The sequence below is a fragment of the Lemur catta genome, chromosome 1 (assembly GCF_020740605.2).
Source record: "Lemur catta isolate mLemCat1 chromosome 1, mLemCat1.pri, whole genome shotgun sequence".
Classification (NCBI taxonomy): Eukaryota; Metazoa; Chordata; class Mammalia; order Primates; family Lemuridae; genus Lemur; species Lemur catta.
Window position 1 is genome coordinate 112,691,339 of NC_059128.1, and position 21,188 is coordinate 112,712,526.

The window sequence follows — 21,188 nt, forward strand, 5'->3', positions numbered from 1 at the left end:
GTGTTTTTTGTTTTTTCTTGAGATAGGGTCTCCCTCTGTTGCCAGTTCTAGAGTGCAGTGGCATCATCACAGCTCACAGCAACCCCAAATTCCTGAACCCAAGAGACCCTCCAGCCTCAGCCTCCCAAGTAGCTGGGACTACAGGTGTGCTCGGTTAATTTTTCTATTTTTAGTAGAGATGGAGTCTCACTCTTGCTCAGACTGGTCTCAAACTCCTGGCCTCAAGCAATCCTCCCACCTCAGCCTCCCAGAGTGCTAGGATTACAGGTGTGAGCCACCATGCTTGCTCTGTGGATGTGTTTTAAAAACCAAAAGCAAGAGCAAGCCAAGAAGCCTCAAACTCTTCCCTTCCTGCCCTTATTGTTGGAAATACAGTTTGACTTCTCCCCACATGGCAAGGAAGGCAGAGCCCAGTGCAAACTCATTTGCATGTAAGGAAACTGAGGCTCAGAGTTCCTGGTCACACGGGCAGTAAGTGCTGGGGCTGTGGAGGACCAGGCTGGTTCCCCAGGGCAGACCTTGATTAAAACACTCATTCTAGAAAGCTGAAGCGGGTGAGGTGCAACGCCCGGAGTAGTGGGTCATGGTCAGGAAGGCCTGGGTTTCAATCTTGCTGTGTGACCTTGGGAAAGTTACTTAACCTCTCTGAGCCTCAGTTTCCTATCTGCAACATGGAGATAATTCCAGACAGTGTGCAGAGATAATTTCCAGCCTCTGTGTGCTGCGTGGAATGCTCTTTCTTTTTAACGATCCATCTCCACTTCACCTAGCTAACTCAGCTCCAGGACAATCTCCCAGAAAGCCTCCTCTGTCTCCCCCCAACTCCCCACATCCAGACTGGGCTGAGACCCTCTCTCTCTGTGCAAGCCCCAGCCACGGGCATAGCTCCATCACTTCTAGCACATACCGGAGAATTTCACGGGTGCTCCATAAAGGAATGAAGGAGGCATACAATAGAAAAGGCAGGTGGCAGGTGTCATCATGAACTATTTAAGGATTTGTGGAATGTCAGATTCCCCTGCTAGTCTGGAAATGTTCCAGGGAGGGTCTCAACTGCCTGTGCTCCTAATTGTGTACACACCACATTGTCCGTTTGTTCAGGCCTGGGTGAGTATCAATCTTGCCACGCAGGAGGGAAGGTGTCTCCGTGGGAACCAGCCTTTGTGGCTCAGCTAAGGGAAAAAAACAACAGATTCTAACTTGGAATGTTTAGAATTCTGACTCTTTCTCCCTGACCCTACAACAGGACCTAAAGAGAGCCATGTTCTACTCCTAAGAAGCCCACGGACGGGGCTCAGCATGAATAATAAAAATAATTGAGCACTCACTGTTTGCTACGCACTGCTCTAAGCCAGCCAGACACCTTGTCGTATCTAATCAGCCGGCAATCCAGTGAGGGCAAAAATTAATGTTATTAGGCCCATTTTACGGAGACAAAACTGAGGCACAAGCAAGCTAAGGACCTTGCCCAGAGGTGACCCAACTAGGGAGTGATCCAGGATTTCAGTGCAGACAACCTGAGCTTGGAGCCTGCTTTTGTGCAATTCTCGGTAGAATCTGGGACCCCCAGGAGGGCACAGATAGCTGCTTTAAGATGACTTATTTCTCAAGAGGACCACCTTCCTTCCTTCCCTCTCAAAGACCTGGTTACAGAGTCCATTGCTAAACATCTCAGCTGGGCAGTATCTCCTAAGGAATCCATGCTCTGTTCGCAAGGAAAACTCCTCCTCCCCTGCCTCTCGCCTAGTTTAAGTTGCTTCCTATAGGATCTTCCTTAAATTTGCCATGAAACCTGACTCTCTCCTGGTAATGCAAACATTCCTCAGCTGTCTGGGGGGAGGCCCAGCCCCTTCCCTGACTCCCTAGGCCCTGAGGGAGAAAGTCTGTCCACCGTCCACAGAGAGAACATTGTGTTTTAGGCTTGCTGGGGGCTGGGGGCACAGGGATCAGGAAGACAGGCAGTTGAGACCCTCCCTGCAAGACTTCCAGATGAGCAGGGGAATCTGACATTCCACAGATCTTTAAATAGTTGGTGATGTCACCTGACACCTGCAGTCCGCAGGCAGTGGGGTGAGGGGGGTGTGGCATGTCGTCCTGCAGAAAGTGGGATTTTTTTTTTTAACTCTGTCCTGAGCTGCCCAGAAAGACTAGAGGGAGGAGGAGGAGGGGTGGCGAGATTGCAACTCCCCTAGGGGAGTTCCAGGCCTCCCCAGGCAGGCAAGGTGGCACCAGTTTCGGTTTCTGAAGAGGAGATCTGCCCGTGTCACAAGGACACCCTCCTCTCCCTCCCTCCCTCTGTCCAACCATGCATTGTCCCCACCGCTGGTGACCCAGTAGCCCTCCCCTGAATTCACTGTTCTCTGCCCTCCCTTTCCCCACCTTCCTTCACCCCCCATGAAGTCTTAGTCATCTCTGGGAGTGCCTCCAATTTTCTTACGGGAAGAATAATGACCCGAGAGAAGAAAACAGGTCATTATTTAGCCCTGGTAACGTCGTCTCGGCTTTATTTTCAGAGTGATTCTGTGACCACGCCAGCAGTTCCGTGCCTGTCCACCCTGAGTCCCCTTGCACTTTGGAAGGTCTTTAATCCAATGTCACCTTCTCCGTGAGCCCTCCCCAAACCGCTTAATTTAAAACTGCCATCCTGTCTGCACAAAAACTCAGACACAAATGTTTGTAGGGGGCATTATGCATAAGAGCCCCCCACAAAGGGAACCCCCCCGGATGTCCATCCATGGAAGAAATGAACAAACGCTGTGTGGTCCATCCACACAGTGGAATATCACTCAGCCGTGAAAAGGAACAAGGCTCTGACACATGCTACTACATGGATGAACTTTGAGGACATAGTGCTCAGAGAGGGAAGCCAGACGCAAAAAGCCGCATAGCATATGATTCTATTTATCTGAAATGTGCACAGCAGGCAAATCTATAGAGACAGGAAGCAGATTAGTGGTCACCTGGACCTGGAGGTATCGGAAGTGATTACCATTAAGTATGTGGTTTCTTTGGGGCATAATGACAATGTTTCCAAAATAGATAACCGAGATGGCTGGACAGCTCTGTGAACATACCACATTAAAAACCACTGAATTGCACACTGTGAATGGGTGAATTGTAGGACACATGAAGTCTATGTCAACAGAGCTGCTGAAAAGAAATCTACAAGCTACCCCTTCACTCCTTGTGCTCTTAACCCTCTTCCCTACTTTCCTTCTTAAAAAATGTGATCCAATGTCTTCCTTGATTTACCTGTGTATTATATTTGTGGACTCTATGTTTTTAAATTTCCTTTTTATTTGTTGAGACAGAGTCTCACTCTGTTGCCCTGGGTAGAGTGCAGTGGCATCATCATAGCTCACTGCAGCCTCAAGCTCCTGGGCTCAAGGAATCCTCCTGCCTCAGCCTCCCCAGTAGCTGGGACTACAGGTGCATGCCATGACATCTGGCTAATTTTTCTATTTTTTGTAGAGACTGGGGCTCTTGATCAGGCTGGTCTCAAACTCCTGGGCTCAAGTGATCCTCCTGCCTCGGCCTCCCGAGTAGCCGGGACCACAGGCCTGCGCCACCACACCCATCTAATTTTTCCTTTCTGGACCCCAGACAGCCCCTTCCTGGGTGAGACAAAGATTCAGAGAGCCCAGAGAGTAGGCTGGGAAATTTGGAACACTCAATTTTTCAATTTTTTCCAATATGATCCAACTTGGGAAGCCCCTGGGCTGTGGGCTTGGGGTTCCCCAGTGTTGAAAGAGACTGAGGTCGGGTGGGGACAAGGAACCAGGATTAAGCAAAATGTCTGTGCCAGGCACAGGGATGCTCTCTCTAAACTACCTGTGTCCACAGGGCTTGGGGCGGGGCGGGGTGGGATGGGGTGGGGTGTGTATGGGGGGCGGGGGGGGGGGGGCCCGAGACGTCCTAGCTACGTGTGTCTGCTGCCCCCGTGTGTCTCTATTTGGAACTGCACCAAACCCAGAGTCTGCCAGTCTTTTAATTAAAAAAATTTTTTTGTTTCATTTTTAATGGATGAATGGTAATTGTATATATTTATAAGGTGCAATGGGATTTTTTGATAGATGTTTCAATTTTGGAATGATTAAATCGAGCAAATGAACAAATCCGTCATACGTCGCATTTGTGTGTGTGTGTGTGTGTGTGTATGTGTGTGTGTGTGTGTGTGTGTGTGTGTGTGTGTGTGCTGAGAGCATTTCTATTCAGTCTGTCCCCAAATCACTAATAAAAATAAAATGAAATGACATAAAGTAAAATCCATTCTTTTCAGCAATTTTTTGTGGGTGTGTCCAGCCAGCAACCGTGACACCCTAGGTCGATCCGCCCGCAAAGACTCCAGCCTGGACAATGTTGGGTGACAGACAGCTTCTGAGATGACTGAGGTCCCGGAGACCCTCATCTGCTGACGCTCACTGCTTGTGTGATCCCCTCTCCTTGAGGGTGGGCTTTCAGCAAACAGAATACAGAAAAAGTGAAAGGATGTCACTTTTTTTTTAATTTTTAGTTTTTCCTGGATGCATCATAGTTGTGCGTGTTTATCGGATACATGTGATGTTTTGGTTTATACATGCAATGTGCAATGATCATGTCAGGACATGTAGGCGAGCCATCACCTCAAACATTTAACATTTCTTGACAACAGGAAAACTATACAGAATATTAATAAAACAAAATGTTGGTTCTTTGAAAAGATAAACAAAATTGACATGCCTTTGGCTAGACTAACTAAGGGCAGAAAAGAAAAATCTCTAATAAGCTCCATCAGGAACATGAAAGGAGAAATTATAACTGATGCCATGGAGATACAAGATACCATCTATGAATTCTACAAAAACCTTTATGTATACAAACTGGAAAATGTGGAGGAAATGGACAAATTGTTAGAAACACTCAGCCTCCCTAGGCTCAACCAGGAAGGAACAGAATTCCTGAACAGACCAATGTCAAGAACTGAAATTGAAACAGCAATAAAAAACCTTCCTAAAAAGAAAAGTCTCGGACCAGAAGGTTTCACACCTGAATTTTACTACACCTACAAAGAAGAACTAGTGCCTATCCCTTTAAAAAAATTTTTTTTAAATTTCAGCCTATTACGGGGGTACAAATGTTTAGGTTACATATATTGCCTTTGCCCCACCCAAGTCAGAGCTTCAAGCGTGTCCATCCCCCAGACGCTGCACACCACACCCATTAGGTGTGAATATATCCATTTCCTCCTCCGCCTCCCACCTGCTGAGCACCCGATGAATGTTAGTACTATAGGTGCACTTAAGTGTTGATCAGTTAGTACCAATTTGATGGTGAGTACATGTGGTGCTTGTTTTTCCATTCTTGTAATACATGAGTGGATTAATAAAATGTGATATATGTATATCATGGAGTTCTACTCAGCCACAAAAAAACAATGGTGATCTAGCACCTCTTGTATTCTTTCTGCTGGGAGCATTCCAAATCTTCTCTTCTAGCTATTTTTAAATGTATGATAAATTATTGTTAACTACGATTTCCCTAGTGTACTATCAGGCACTAGAATGCACTCCTATCTAATTGCATTTTTGCACCCCTTAAGCAACTTCCCTTCATCCTGTCCTCCCCACCCCCATACCCTTCCAGGCCTCCAGGAACCACCAATCCACTCTCTGTGTTCATGAGAGCCACTTTTGAAGCTCCCACCTATGAGTGAGAACATGTGACATTTGTCTATCTGTGCCTGGCTCATTTCGCTTCACATAATGACCCCCAGTTCCATCCATGTTGCTGCCAATGACAGGATTTTATTCTTTTTTTATGGCCTTTGTGTATCTAGATCACATCTTCTGTACCCATTTGTGAAGGAATGTCACTTCTGATATTAAATTATAAAGACTGTGGGCTGGATGTGGTGGTTCTGTAATCCTAGCACTCTGAGAGGCTGAGGCAGCAGGATCGCTTGAGGCCAGGAGTTCAAGACCAGCCTGAGCAAGAGTGAGATGCCATCTCTACAAAAAATAGAAAAATTAGCCAGACATGGTGGCCTGTGGCTGTAGTTCCAGCTACTCGGGAGGCTGAGGCAAGAAGATTGCTTGAGTCCAAGAGTTTGAGGCTACAGTGAGCTATGATGATGCCACTGCACTCCAGCCTGGGCAACAGAGCAAGACCCGGTCTCAAAAAAAAAAAAAAAAAAACCAATTAAAAATGGGCCACTCCTGAAAACGTATTTAAATGCCATCTTGTTCTTAACTTTGCGTGTGTAGTTTCTTCCTCTGCTACCCTGTTCCCACCTCCTTCGCAGAAATATTCCTTTCTTGGCCAGATCCAGGTCTGATCTCAGGAGGCACCTTAGCAGAGAGGCGCTTAGCAACTGTCATACCACCCTGCATCTTGCCTTTGAAGTCCTTCTCCCATGTTGGTAATTATCTGGCTCATTTACGTATTTCTTTGTTTATTGTCATTTTCCCTATTGGATTGGGAAGGGTTGTTTTGTATTACTTAATAACTTTATGTTTAAACATTAACATCAGTAAAACTGACTTTTTTGGTATGAGTATACAGTTCTTGGAATGTGAGCCCATGCAGACATTTGTGCAATCTGGGCAAAAATGCCGTTTAAAATTTTCAGCTCCTATAGTTGGGCACAATGGCTCATGTCTGTAATCCCAACACTTTGGGAGGCTGAGCTGGGAGGATTGCTTGAGGCCAGGAGTTCAAGACCAGCCTGGACAACATACTGAGACCTCATCTCTTAAAAAAAAAAAAAAATTAGCTGGGCATACTAGCATGCACCTATAGTCCCAGCTACTCAGGAGACTGATGCAGGAGGATTGCTTGAACCCAGGAGTTCAAGGTTGTAGTGAGCTATGATGATGCCACTGCACTCTAGCCTGGGTGACCAAGTGAGACCCCATCTCCTAAAAAAAATATGTGTATTAAAAAAAATTTTCAGCTCCTTCAAAGTTGCTCCTCTGCCATCAGGATATAGAACAGTTCCATCATCCCCAAAACTTTCTTGTGCCACCCCTCTGTAGTCACAGGGGTGATGGTTTTGTCTCTCCTGTGTACCATGTTACTCCCAGGGCTTACAATAATGGTGGGCTTAGAATAATGGCTGGCATAGAGTAGAAACATGGTAAATATTTGTTGAGTGATTGAATGAAACATATATCAGTACCAGCAAATGATGGAAGTTGATGGTGATTCCTTGTTCTCTTGGTGCATAGTCTAAATCTTTTTCTTCCCTTCCTCCTTGTGTCCCCACAACTTTTAGCTAGCATACCCCATCTCACTCCCCTAGAATTCGTGGTGGGGCATATCTTGCGTCCACCTGCTCCCTGACTGTGGTCCCTGGAGGTCTCAAATTAACTGCCTGGCTCTTAGAAGGAAGGTCAAACTCTCAGGTTGGTTCTAAAACACTTATCTGCCTGGCATTCCTCAAATATTTTACCATCCCTAGATTTTTCTTGCAAGAGCTACCAGAATGAACCTCTGCTGGAGTTGTGTTTTTATTTTTTTAACCCAGAACAAGACAGAGATCTTTTTGTTTGGCTGACAAAATCTTAAGAGATTTTTATTGATGCTTGTGGCATTTCCCGTCCTACAGGGGAGGAAGGAGCTAAATAAATGCTTCAGCTTGAGCTGGATACAGAAAGAGAGGTTTTCACACATTTCTAGGACACACCCCCAAAGTTGTAATAATTTCCCAAGTCTCTGGCAATTCCAGCCTTCTCACAAGCAGCCCTGTAGCCAAGCCCATACATGTAGCAGGAGGATCTAGAGAAATTGCAAGGAGACAGAGCTGTGGTTCCACTTTCATGTGGTTTTTGGTTTTTGGTTACTCCTGGACTCCCTGTGGCAAACTCCTATATTTTTTTTGTTTTATTTTTAAAATTATTTAATTTTTTTGAGTTGTGATCTTGCTATATTGTCCAGGCTGGAGCACAGTGGCTACTCACAGGTGCAACCATAGCTCACTACAGCTTCAAACTCCTGGGCTCAAGCGATCCTCTCACCTTCCAAGATTGTTAAATTCTGCATTTTAGTCATCAGAAAATCCACAAGAAAGTGGATTTTCTTTGTCTCTTCAACCTACGTTTTTATTGATAGAAATCTGGCTGGGCTCAGTGGCTCATGCCTGTAAGCTCAGCACTTTGGGAGGCTGAGGCAGGAGGACTGCTCTAGCCCAGGAATTTGAGACCAGCATGAGCAACATAGCAAGACCCCATCTTTACAAAAAAATTTAAAAAATTAGCTGGGCATGGTGGTGTGTGTCTGTGGTCCCAGCTACTCAGGAGGCTGAGGCCAGAGGATTGCTTGAGCCCAGGAGTTCGAGGGTGCAGTGAACTGTGATGATGACATTACTACACTCTAGCCTGGCGATAGAGCAAGACACTGTCTTTCTTTAAAAATAAAAAGAGAGAGAGAAATCTATAGCAAGGCCAAGTCTGGAGGTCTGTTCACCTGAGAAATTGGAATTTAATTATCTTAGAAGAAAAGTTACAAAAGCAAACAAGATGTAAAATGACTCAAAGCCATTCTGCTTAGGATGATGTCAGCTCCGTAGCACCACTTGAAAATTTCTGGCCCCTTCAGAGTCACTGCTCACTTCATTTTAGTTGTAAATCTTCAAAGATGAGGATTACTCCACAAAAGACATAAACGTAATTTCTTTCTTTCCTGGGGACTTTAGAATGATGAAATGAGACAATCTGAAGAAACGTGGTCAGGTGGTTAAAACATGCAATGCATTGATGTCATGTCTGTCAAAGCAGTGTTACTCTTTAGCTGCGTTGCATGGACATATTTGGCGATTGAGACGTGCCTCAGTTTCCTTCTGGTTTAGAGACTTGTGGCTCGGTTGGTTGGTACTTTCTCTTTGGCTAAGAAGATATATGCCAATCCCATGGTGATTCACTCTTCCAACGTTAGCCCAAGACCCCCAGATGTTTAGATTCTACTCTCTGGAGGTTCCCCCAGCGACCTCGAGGTCAGGAAGAGGAGGCGATCTTTCTGTTGACGAGCCTCCTCAGGGCTCTCTTCAGGTCTCTGTTCCGAAGGCTGTAGATGAAGGGGTTCAGCATGGGGGTGACCGCCGTGTACATGACGGCAGAGGCTTTCTCCTTCACAGCTGTGCGGACGGAAGAGGGACAAAGATAGACCCCGATGGTGGTCCCGTAGAAGAGGGCAACCACGGACAGGTGGGAGCTGCAGGTGGAGAAGGCTTTCTTCCTGCCGTCTGCAGAGGGGACCTTCATCACGGCCACGATGATGCGAGCGTAGGAGGCCAAAATGCAGATGAAGGGTGTGGCTATCACCATCACTGCCATGACGAGCACAAAGACCCTATTCACCATCGTGTCCGTGCACGAGAGTCGGAAAAGGGGAGTGAGGTCGCAGAAGTAGTGGGGCAGCTCGTTGCTGCCACAGAAAACCAGGCGGGTCATCAGGAGGATGTGGGTGAAGGAGACGAAACAAGAAAACACCCACGGACCACCGGCCAGCAGGCCACAGAGGCCCGGGCTCATGATGGTGGTGTAGTGCAAGGGGTGGCAGATGGCCACGAACCTGTCATAAGCCATCACAGCGATTAAGACACTGTCCATGATGCCAAAGAAGTGGAAAAAGTACATCTGGGTCAGACAGCAAGGGTAAGAGATGGACTTGCTTCTGGTTTGGATGTTCACGAGCATCTTGGGGACGGTGTCGGTGGCCAGGCAGAAATCAACCAAGGAGAGGTTGGCCAGGAAGAAATACATCGGCGTGTGGAGCTGGGGGTCTGTGCTGATGGCCACGATGATCAACAGGTTCCCCACCACTGTGACCACGTACATGCAGAGGAACAGGGAAAAGAGAAGGGTCTCTTGCGCTGGCTTTTCTGAAAGGCCGAGGAGGATGAATTCGGATGCGCTGGTTTGGTTCCTTGATTCCATGGGTGTGGTTCCTCTGGAAGTATTGAAAGGGGAAGTTGGCTCGGTGTGGTGGCTCACGCCTGCAATCCTAGCACTCAGGGAGGCCGAGGTGAGAGGATCACCTAAGCTCAGGAGATCGAGGCCAGCCTGAGCCAAGAGCAAGAGCCTGGTCTCTACTAAAAATAGAAAAAATTAGCCAGGTGTGCTGGTACGCACCTGTAGTCTCAGCTACTTGGGAAGCTGAGCAGGAAGATCGCTTGAGCCCAGATGTTCCAGACCAGGCTGGGCAAAAGTGCAAGACTTTGTCTCAAATAAATAAATAAATAAATAAATAAATAAATAAATAAATAACTTCTTAATACTAATCCAAGTATGTAAACAAGGCAGATTAAAATACTAAGCAACAGTGATGTATAAGAAGCAGAATTAGAATGAAAAACTGAGGTTCTTATATCGATTTGCAGAAGACTAGATCTACTGAGTATTTTGGACTTCCTACACTGAGTGTACATGATGACAGTTCAGATGTAACCACTAAGTGGGTGGACATGGACTGTATACATTTTATATTGGTAGTCAGGGGTACCACCAAAATAGAGATTTTGGTCAAACCACTTGAAGTCAGGAATGGAGATTAAAAAGAAGCAAAGAGATAAAAATCTCTTTGCCTGCCATCTCAGGGTTTATGCACAGCCTAAAGTCCAAGATAAGAGCTGCTTGGGTGGTGCAAAGGCAATTCTATGCACCCTAACCTTTTGTACTCCCAGCCTTTGTGACAGAGAGAGACCTTGCCTCTAAAAAAAAAAAAAAAAAAAAAAAAAATCAAATGAGAGTAGGTGGCAGCATTAACTCAACCAGTCTAAATCTATACCACGTTCTCCTCCTAATCTCTGTATTTCATGAATTGTGAGTGAACTAATGAATTCATGGTTTAGTGAGGGAGAAGGACTCTAAGACACATGCATCAGATTATGGGGAAGTGGCCTTAATAGAGATTTGTTCTGGGGATTCTAAGAACACTCAGAAAACATAGTTGCATCAGGCGGTGATTTCTAGAAAATCTGGTATCTACACAAGAGCCTTGGGTTGCTCACACTTGCCCACTGAACAAAATTTGAACAAATGTTTACCTGCACCCCGAAAAATCTCCTGCACCTAATGGGTGTGGTGCTCACTGTCCGGGGAACGGACATGCTTGAAATTCTGATTCAGGTGAGGCAAAGGCAATATATGTAACCTAAACATTTGTACCCCCATAATATGCTGAAATTAAAAAAAAATTAAAATAAAAAAAATAAAAGATCTGGGAACCACAAAAAAGTCTCCTGCATCCTTTTTTGCAAATCTGTACTTATTTTAGTTACCAATAGCCCTCCTTCAAGTATATTTTACTCCAGCTATTTGGGGCAATATGCAGAGACCCCTCAAAACCTATGCTTTCCTGCTACTTCTTGTGTCCATCTTTCTACACATTCTATAATAGTTAATAAAATACTAATATGTGCCAAATGCTGTCCTAGACACTTTACATAGATGACATGTCATCCTAATAACAAACAGTGAGACAAGAGTTATGGTCCCCATTTTACAGATGAGATGTCTGAGGCTTTGAGAGGAGCTAGGATGTGTGCAGGCTCCCACCAGTATCAAGTGATCGCGCTGGGTTCCAAATGTGCATCTGCCTGAGTCCAAAGTTCACAGCCTTTCCACGGAGCCATGATGCCTCTCTTTCTGGAGTTTCTTGCCCCCTAACCATCTTCCGTCAAACCTCCCCTCTACAGTGAGCAGAGGGCACTACCCGTCAGAGGTAGTTTCTTATTCTGTCCTGACATCACATTAGAGGCTCATACCACCCTGTGGCACTGACACCATCCTACCTCAGAGTATCATCATCCAACTCAGAGTCAGCAGTTTAAACTACAAACAGAACCACCCTATAATTCACCAATCACACTATGGGGCACTTATCCAAAGGAAGGGAAACCAGTATATTGAAGAGATATCTGCGCTATCATGTTTATTGCAGCAGTATTCAGTGTAGACAAGATATGAGATCCACCTAGATGTCCAACAACAGATGAATGGATAAAGAAAATGTGGTGTAGATGCACGATGGATAATATTCAGCAGTAAAAAAGATACAAAATTAGAGTAATATGGGAGGAGTAAGTTCTAGTGTTCTATGCCACTGTAGGATGACTATAGTTAACAATAATATGTTACGTAGTTTCAAATAGCTAGAAGGAGAATACTGAATGTTCCCAACACAAATGATAAATATTTGAGATGTAGAATATGCTAATTACCCCTGATCTGGTCACTACACATTGCATGTATTGAAACATCCCTATGTAACCCATTGAAAATGTGCAATTATTATGTCAATTAAAAATTTTGAAAACAGAATTTTTTTAATATCCCAAGAGAAGCTATCAAATGCCCCATGACCCATGAATTGATCTCAGACAATCCCCTGCCCTGACACCTAAACTTTTACTGACTTACTCTGTCATTCCTCGTTCTTCCACAGCTCTTGAGGAAAGTTTGAGTCTCAGGAACTGGCCGATTTGTGTGTTCCCTTAATCTTGATGAGCCTCTGCTCCAGGAAGCACCACTCCTATCCCATCCGGACCCCCGGACTCTATATATAAGTTCTCTCAGCCTGAAGAGATCAGACATCTCCACGGGCTTCAGAGACTCAACCATGAGAAGAAACCAAACTTCTGCCTACAGAAGTGTTGTGGGAACTCCTCTGTTCCTTCAGGCACTCAAGTCGGCTTGGAAAAGAAGGTCCAGTCGCTAAAAAGAATGGTACCAAAAAATCATGTTTGGCCGGGCACAGTGGCTCATGCCTGTAATCCCAGCACTCTGGGAGGCCGAGGTGTAAGGATGGCTTGAGCTCAGGAGTTTGAGACCAGCCTGTGCAAGAGTGAGACCTCCACATCTCTACAAAAAATAGAAAATTAGGCAGGCATTGTGGCATGTACCCGTAATCCAAGCACTCTGGGAGGCTGAGGTGTGAGGATCGCTTGAGCTCAGGAGTTTGAGGCTGCAGCGAGCTATGATGTTGCCCTGTCTATGACAAGCGGGTGCTGATTTGGATAGACTTTTCTAGGGTCTCTGGGATCACAGAGCTTGCCCCTTACTAATTCTGCCAACGTTTGTTCAGCCTTCCCCACCACCCCCAAGTCACTTACTGGGCTGTCTTTTTTTCTCTTGACACATCACTCAGGCATGACTTAAACTGGCTTAGTTTCCTTGCTTGTGATAGACAAGAAGGAAGCTGACCCTGCCTCCAGGAAAGTACCAGGTGATGAAGTTAGATCTTTGGGCCAGACTGCTGCCTCACAGGAGCACAGGTAAGGTGCCCTCCTGGCCCAGAGAAGAAAAGCTAGGGTGGGAGATACTTTGTAGGAACTGAGGGAATATTTACAATTTCGAGACCAATGAGAAGTCAATTCCCAAGGGTCCTTGTTAGACAAATTGTCCAATTTCACCTCTATTCCCTGAATAGTTCAGTTTCCTGTGGGGGCTGGGACATGGCAGTAAGAAGGCTGTATGGACCATTTTAGGTCTTTTGGAGGCAACAAGGCAACTTAGGGCTCTGCTGCATGTTTCCCAACTTTCTCTGCTGCCCTCTCTCTTCTGGGAACAAACTCTCTTTGTTTCCTAAACTCTGTCTTTCCAAGGCCTGGGGCTTCTCATATTGGAAGACCCCATTCTTATCTGAAGCCAGAATTCCTCAGCACTTAAATAACCAAGAAACAGTATAGATATCTCTCTACATTCAGCCAGTGATGTGTCACCAAGAAACAAGGCTGCTTCCACGGAACCCACATAGGCAATTTTCTGCAGATGGCACCATGGCTTCCTTCCGGTTCTGCAAAGAGATGAACTAGACTCTACCCAGATGGGTGTGCACAAAGAGAGTGGTCGCTGACCATGTCTGCCACCAGATTCTCACTGAGGGTTCTTGGTATCATGGTGCCACTATTACAAGTCTCTACCTTTGCATTTTTAGGGATTCAGTTGTATGAGGTCACACCCAGATTGAATTAGGTGTCTATTCAATAAACACTCATGGATCTGATGGATATACATTAAGGACCCATTTTTAAAAGCCTTTAGTTATGTAACTACCCCAAATATAAATACAAGTAAAGAGCATAAGTTCTAGGTTGAGCCATGTGAAATTGCCAGTATTTTATCATTTTTGGCCAAGAAAGTTGGCTATTTTTTTACACGCCTTGGTTTAATATATCAAAACCCCATGTAACTAACCCCTCAGCTTCAACAATTATCAAATCAAGGTCTTGTTTCTTAACTTCTTCCCCAGGGTCATTCCAGAGCAAATTCCATATATCATATGATTTGGGAATATCTCTAAAAAAGTAAAGCCTCTTTTCTTCTTCTTTTTTTTTTTTTTTTAAAGAGAGTGTCTTGCTCTGTCACCCAGGCTGCAGTGCAGTGGCACCATCCTAGTTCACTGTAACCTCCAACTCCTGGGCTCAAGCGATCCTCCCGCCTTGGCCTCCAAGAGCTCCAGGATTACAGGCATGAGCCACTGAGCCCAGCTTCAGTTTTTTTTTAATCTTTATGTTTCTCTTCCCTTTTGTTTATCCTCCTTGAAATATATTTTGTGAAGAAATGGTCTAGATTTGCCTGGTTGATTTTGTTTCCCATCGTTTGACACTTGCCTCTTTCAATTGTAATTGCACATTGACGTTTAGATCTAGATACTAGATTAGTTTGAGGCTTGAGTTTTGAGGGGAAAGGATAGATTGTGTTGTGTACTTTCCTCAATAACTGGCTTTTTCTGTTGTCCCTTTTCTCGTGACATTACCAGCCATTGAGGATCACGGCCTTGATTCATAATTTCATGATGGATTACAAAATGAGGATATTCTAGGAGACTTTCACATATTAGCTGGAATATTTCTACAAACAGAAACTTCTGATTATCCTGAGGGACTGTTTGTATAGGAAAGTTAGCACAAATGCTTGGATCTTTAAATTCTTTTATTTATTGGCTTTCAAAATAATGATGTGGTTCCTTAGCATCCCCCAAGGTGATCAATGAGTGAGTTTCCTTTCTCTTTTTTAAATCATCATTATAAATACATGGATTTTTAACATTTTTACTGTTTCTCAATGACAGCTATTATTCCTGTTGATGTTAATATTGCCTGATTTGTTGTCAGTAGGAGTCTTAAGTTGGCCCCTGAATCCTTTTGACATGACATCGGTAGAACTTGTTAGAGATATCTGCCACTACAAGGTATCCTGGGCTCATCTAGAATATTTTCTGTCTCAGACCTGGCAGTATCTATTTCTCCAAGAGCTCTAGATCCTGGAAAAATGATATGTCAAATCACAAAATTTGGGTGGCAATTGTATTCCGTGCTTTTGGTTGGCCATTATTTGTAGATGTGGTCTCTCCCTTCTTATAAAGACATTAATCTCATCTTGGGGGGGGTCACACCTGTCATGAATTCATCTAAATGTAATTATCTCTTAAGGCCCCATCTCCAAACACCATCACATTGGAGATTAGGGCTTCAACATATGAATTTTGGGGGCGACAAAAACATTCAGTCAGTAACATTGTCCAAGGTTACATGTATTTTTTATTTTAATGGACACTGCCAAATTGTTTCCCAAAGCAGCTATAAAAATTCTTACTAGTAATACTTTAGAGTTACATTTTTCCAGCAGTGAGCATTAAGAGTCTAACTTCTGGGAATTTGGTAGAACTGGAATAGAATTTCCAAATAGAATCTCTATTGTTGTTTAAATTTGCATTTGCTGATTACTGGCGTTGACTATCTTTTCATCTTTATTGCCATTTGCATTTTCTCTTGTGTGAACAGTCCATTATTTTTTGTCTATTTTTCTAGAGAGTGGTGTGAGTTGAATGGTGGCCCCCCAAAACAACATATGTCCGCATCCTAACCTCTGGAACCTGTGAATTTCACTTTATTTGGAAAAAAGGTCATTAAAGATGTGGAAAGATAAAAAGATATGGAAACAACCCAAATGCCCATCAATGCATGAGTGGATTAATAAAATGTGGCATTATATGTATACCATGGAGTTCTACTCAGCCATAAAACAATGGTGATCTAGTACCTCTTGTATTATCCTGGATGGAGCTGGAGCCCATTCTTCTAAGTGAAGTACCACAAGAATGGAAAAACAAGCACCACATGTACTTACCATCAAATTGGTACTAAATAATCAACATTTATGTGCACATATGGAAGTAACATTCGTCGGGTGTCAGGCAGGTGGGAGGAGGAGGAGGGGATGGGTAAATTCACACCTAATAGGTGCGGGGCATGCTGTCTGGGGGCTGGACACACTTGTAGCTCTCCCTCAGGTGGTGCAAAGGAAATTTATGTAACCAAAGGCTTTGTATCCCCATAATATACTGAAATAATTTAAAAAATGTAATTAAGTTAAGGACCTTGAGATGAGGTCATCGTGAATCATCTGGGTGACACGTGTCCTTATACACAGAGAAAAGGAAAGGCCATGTAAAAATGGGTGTTGAAATTCCAGTTTTGTAGCCACAAGCCAAAGAATGCTTGGAGCCACCAGAAGTCAGAAGAGACAAGGAAAGATTCTCCTCCATTACCTTTGGAGGTAACTCAGCCTTACCAAAGCCTTGATTTTGGGATTCTGGAATCCAGAGCTGAGAAGGATGAATTTCTGTTGTCTTAAGTCACCCAAGTTTGGGGTAAACAATCACAGCAGCCATAGGCGGTTTTTATTTTTTCCTTGATTTATGTAAGCTCTGAGTGTTTTTTTTTTTTTTTTTTTGGAGACAGGGTCTTGCTCTGTTGCCCAGTCTTATATAAGCTCTTTCTATATTCTGAAAATTATTTTAGTTTGCACTGTCTGTCTTAATGTTCACATATTTATTGGGCATTTGGGTTTCTTCCAAACGGATTCCATATTTATAGCTTTTGTGCATTTTAATATTTGTTTTCCCTTTACTTGTCTATTTGTGCAGCTATCTGTATAGCATAGATATTAACATTTTATCAGTTATTGTAGTACACACAATCTTCCCAAACTTGGCTTTGTCATGTTATATTGGTTTGTGTTTTCCCATACTGAACACATTAAATTACCTGAGTTAAATAGATCCATCTGTAAACTTGCAGGTGCAGATTTCATGTCTTACTTGAAAAAATCTCCACAACCCAAAAGTTATTCCTATGTGCCCTTAAATTTTATTTAAATTTAGTTTTATGTATAGTCTAAGTTTGGATTACAGTATGTTGATTATTGAAAACATTAACCTATTAAGAATGGGCTTCTGTACATGCTGGTAAGGAGAGGTCTAATTTGGTTTTCCTCCAGGTGGACAGCAATATCACCTAAACCACCTTTTATTGGTTTATTTACATGATCATATCTTTCCTGATTTCCTTCCCTGTCCTATCCTCCCATTGGCACTAGTGTTGTCCTAAAAACATTCTTCCTGAAGTCACTACAGCAGGAATCCTCTGAGATTTAGCTTTTATGCATCCTGACCACCCAAAAAAATCAAGCTCAGAGAGGTCACATAAATTGTCAAAAACCCCAATGCTAGAGAGGACCACAGTCCATTCTGAAGCCTAAGTTGAACTGCCGTGTCTCTCTATTGAGAACAATAACTTGGTGACAAAAGAGCCCACCATTTGGGCTCTTTTAGTGTCCCTGTACGTTCTCTCATTCTAGAAGCCAAAGTTCAAAGTAGCTCACACAATCACCAAAAAGATGTTCTTCCGATGAGTTTCCTCAGGGCGCCCTTCATGTCCCTGTTCCTCAGGCTGTAGATAAAGGGGTTCATCATTGGAGGGACCACCGTGTACATCACGGAGGCTGCTGCAGTCTTGGTGGAAGCATCAGTAACTACAGAACTAATGTACACCCCAAAAGCGGTCCCATAGAACAATAAAACAACCGAGAGGTGGGATCCACAGGTTGAGAAGGCTTTATACTTCCCCCCAGGGGATGGCATCCTCAGGATGGAGGAGACAATTTGAGCATAAGAGAAAATAATGCCGAGGAGAGGAACGCCACCCAATACGCTAGTCACCGCATACACCAGGATGTTGTTGATGAAGGTATCAGAGCAGGCGAGCTTGAGGACTTGCGCAAGTTCACAGAAGAAGTGGGAGATCTCCAGGTCTGTGCAGAAGGACAGCTGCAAGACCATCAGGCTGTGGAGGAGGGCGTCTCCAACGCTGATGATCAGAGAGCTTAACACCAACAACCCACACAGCCGGGGATTCATGATGTGCGTGTACCTCAGTGGATGGCAGATGGCGACATAGCGGTCATAGGCCATTGCTGCAAGGAGAAAGTTCTCCAATCCCGCGAAAGCCAGGACAAAGCAGACCTGGCTGAGGCAGCCGGTGTAACTGATGGATTTGCTCTGTCTCCGAATGTTCACCAGCATCTTAGGGACAGTGGTACTGCTGAAACAGATGTCAATGAAAGACAGGTTGGAGAGGAAGAAGTACATGGGCGTGTGCAGGTGGGCGTCAGAGGTGACGGCCAGGATGATGAGCAGGTTCCCAAGCACCGTGACCAGGTACACAGACAGGAACAGCCCGAAGAGGATGGGCTGCAGTTCTGGGTCATCCGAGAGTCCCAGGAGGAGGAAATCTGAGACGCCTGTTTGGTTTTCTGCTTCCATGTTGTTGAGGAATCTGACGGGGGGAAAAACAGGTGACGGAACAGATAACAGATGTACAAAGATCCCTTACTTTAGAAACCTTCACTCTCTATATCAAGAAGTCAATAATACTAACCATGCCCTCTGCCCTCTGTCCCTCTCTGTTCCTTCCTCAACCACTTTTCTTTCTGTCTACTTTCATACACTACTCCATTACCCAAATTTTGTCTATCGAATGTCTGCTCTTTTCCCACATTGTATCAACTAATAGGAATAAAATAGGAAACAATATATAGCTTTTTCCTTGAGAATTCTCCAAAGCCTCAAACAGGCAGAAAAACCAAATGAAGAGCCTACCTATGCACAGAGGGAAGTAAAACTCAACGCAAATGGAGCAGGGGGCAGCGGGGAGGACGGGATGGGAGAGAACCTACCAAACGGGTACAGTGAACACTATCTGGGTGACGGGTACACTTATAAGCGTGACTCAAGCATTATACAAAGTGATCTATGTAACGGGAAAGAGTTGTACCCCTGTAATCCTTTGAAATTAAAAAAAGAAAAAGAAAAAGTCTGAATCAGCAGTAACAGCGTCAATCAAGATTTCGAGCCAGACGCACATGCCTGAGTTTAATTCCAGCTCCAGTGCTTACTTTGTAAATAAGAAAATGTGGGTTTTTTTTTTCAACTCTACAAGAAGTCTCAGTTTCCTTATTTGTAGAATGGGGAAGCATCATAAAACCTTATGGGAATGTTACGAGAGCGGGTAATGAGAAGACAAAATCATTAAGCACAATGCTTGTTATATGAGGGACCCTTAACATATTCTGTTGTGACTTGGTTCTGCCATGGACATGAATGAGCTACCTGGCATGTTCATTACATTGTAGAAGGGAAGTGACGGCCTTAAAGAAGGGCAAGATGTATAAAAGAAAGAACATCCTTAGTTCAATAACTGCACATTTCAGGAAAGAACTGATGGACTGAAACTCTCACAGAGAGCCTTGCACGCACAGTGAAGCAGGAAGAGCGAACTCCCCAATGAACATCAGTGACATTCATGTTTGTTTCTCATGGACATGTGATAAAATGTCCAGCCACTAAAATAAATAAATTAGACCTAGATAGAGCTACACAAATAATGAAAACCTAAAAGAGAAAAGTAATTTGCCATAATTTATAGCTGGATAGGAGGAATAAGTCCTAGTATCCTATAACACTTCAGGGAGACTATAGTTAAAGATAATTTATTGTATATTTCCAAATAGCTAGAAGAGAGAATTTTGAATGTTTCTAAGATAAAGAAATGAGAAATGTTTGAAGTGATTATTATGCTAATTACCCTGATTTGATGATTACACATTGTATTCATGTATCAAAATATCATTCTGTACCCCACAAATACATACAGTTATTACATGTCAATTAAAAATAACAAGAAAAAACAAACTTAAAAAAATAATTTGCCTAAGAAGACATCATAGAAATGACAAAGTTTAAATAAATTTTAAAATACCACAGATAATAAAGTTTTAATTTCTTATAAAACATTTCGAGTTTTTAAACATTATGGTGAAGACATTAAAGACCTGGGTATCCATCACTCACTATTAGATTAAAACATATTGCCATATTTGTGTTAGATGCTGTTAAAGAAATAAAATAATACATATTTATTTTTCCATATCCTCAATCATACAAGAATTGTATGTTTTCCCCTCCCCGAGAGAACTACTAAACTGCCATTGGCAGGCATTATTTCCTTGTGATTTCAATACATTGAGTACGCATTTATCTATAAACCATATTCTTGTTTTGCAAGTTAAAACTTTGTGTACTGTTTTCTAGCTGGTTTTAAAAAATAGGTTTAAACACTTTTCGGTCTTGGTACATGTTTCTTTGCTTCATTAACTTTAACTGCCTTACCTCATTCCAATATCTTATTATATCACTATCTTTTCTCCAACTGAGAAGCATTTTTGTCATGCAGACATACATACATGTAAATGTGTCGTGTATGAAACAATTTATTTTTACTTTTTTTATTTAAGCATATTATGGGGGTACAAAAGTTTAGATTACTTATATTGTCCTCACCCCCTTCCCCCCCACCCCCAAATCAGAGCTTCAAGCATGTCCATCCGCTAGACGGTGTGCATTGTACTCTTTATATATGTATACACCCATCCTCTTCTCCCGCCACCATTAATGATTTAAAACAACACACGGAGAACAATCAAATTAAAAACTCTTCCCCTGTGAAAGGAAAGAGAAAGGAAGGAAACACAAAGTGTATGCTATATTTACACACGCTTTTTTTTTACTTTAAGGAAAGAACTCTGTAGGCATAATATCAACATTTGCTAATTCTGGAAGCATGGAGACATGCTTAGCTGTTCTATTTGTGCTGATCTGCCTTTTGAAATTTTAAATATTTCATAAATTAATAAAGAAAAAAAAGTAGAATGGAGTGTAGTCTTGGGATCTACCTGGTTCCCAACCTCCTCTCTCTCTCAAAAATAAGGGGTAGTACGAGGCAGATACGGACAAGTAAAAAGAAGCTGGCCATATACATCTGCCCCTTGCCAAATAAATTAAAGAAAATGTTAGAGAATTCTAGAACATTC

General features: G+C 43.3%; 2 protein-coding genes across 2 annotated transcripts; both read right to left on the minus strand.

The window, feature by feature from the left end:
* Positions 1-8,903: 8,903 nt before the first annotated feature.
* Positions 8,904-9,942, minus strand: LOC123635736 (olfactory receptor 24). The gene has a single exon (XM_045548225.1). It carries the CDS (start codon positions 9,909-9,911, stop codon positions 8,970-8,972), a length of 942 nt encoding a protein of 313 aa, XP_045404181.1. The 5' UTR covers positions 9,912-9,942; the 3' UTR covers positions 8,904-8,969.
* Positions 9,943-17,646: 7,704 nt separating this feature from the next.
* LOC123635745 (olfactory receptor 7G2-like) lies at positions 17,647-18,582 on the minus strand. The gene has a single exon (XM_045548237.1). The coding sequence runs from the start codon at positions 18,580-18,582 to the stop codon at positions 17,647-17,649; it is 936 nt and encodes a 311-aa protein (XP_045404193.1).
* Positions 18,583-21,188: the final 2,606 nt, after the last annotated feature.

Coding starts and splice junctions, on each gene's coding strand:
- LOC123635736 (XM_045548225.1), bottom strand. CDS start 9,911: ATGGAATCAAGGAACCAAACCAGCGCATCCGAATTCATCCTCCTCGGC.
- LOC123635745 (XM_045548237.1), bottom strand. CDS start 18,582: ATGGAAGCAGAAAACCAAACAGGCGTCTCAGATTTCCTCCTCCTGGGA.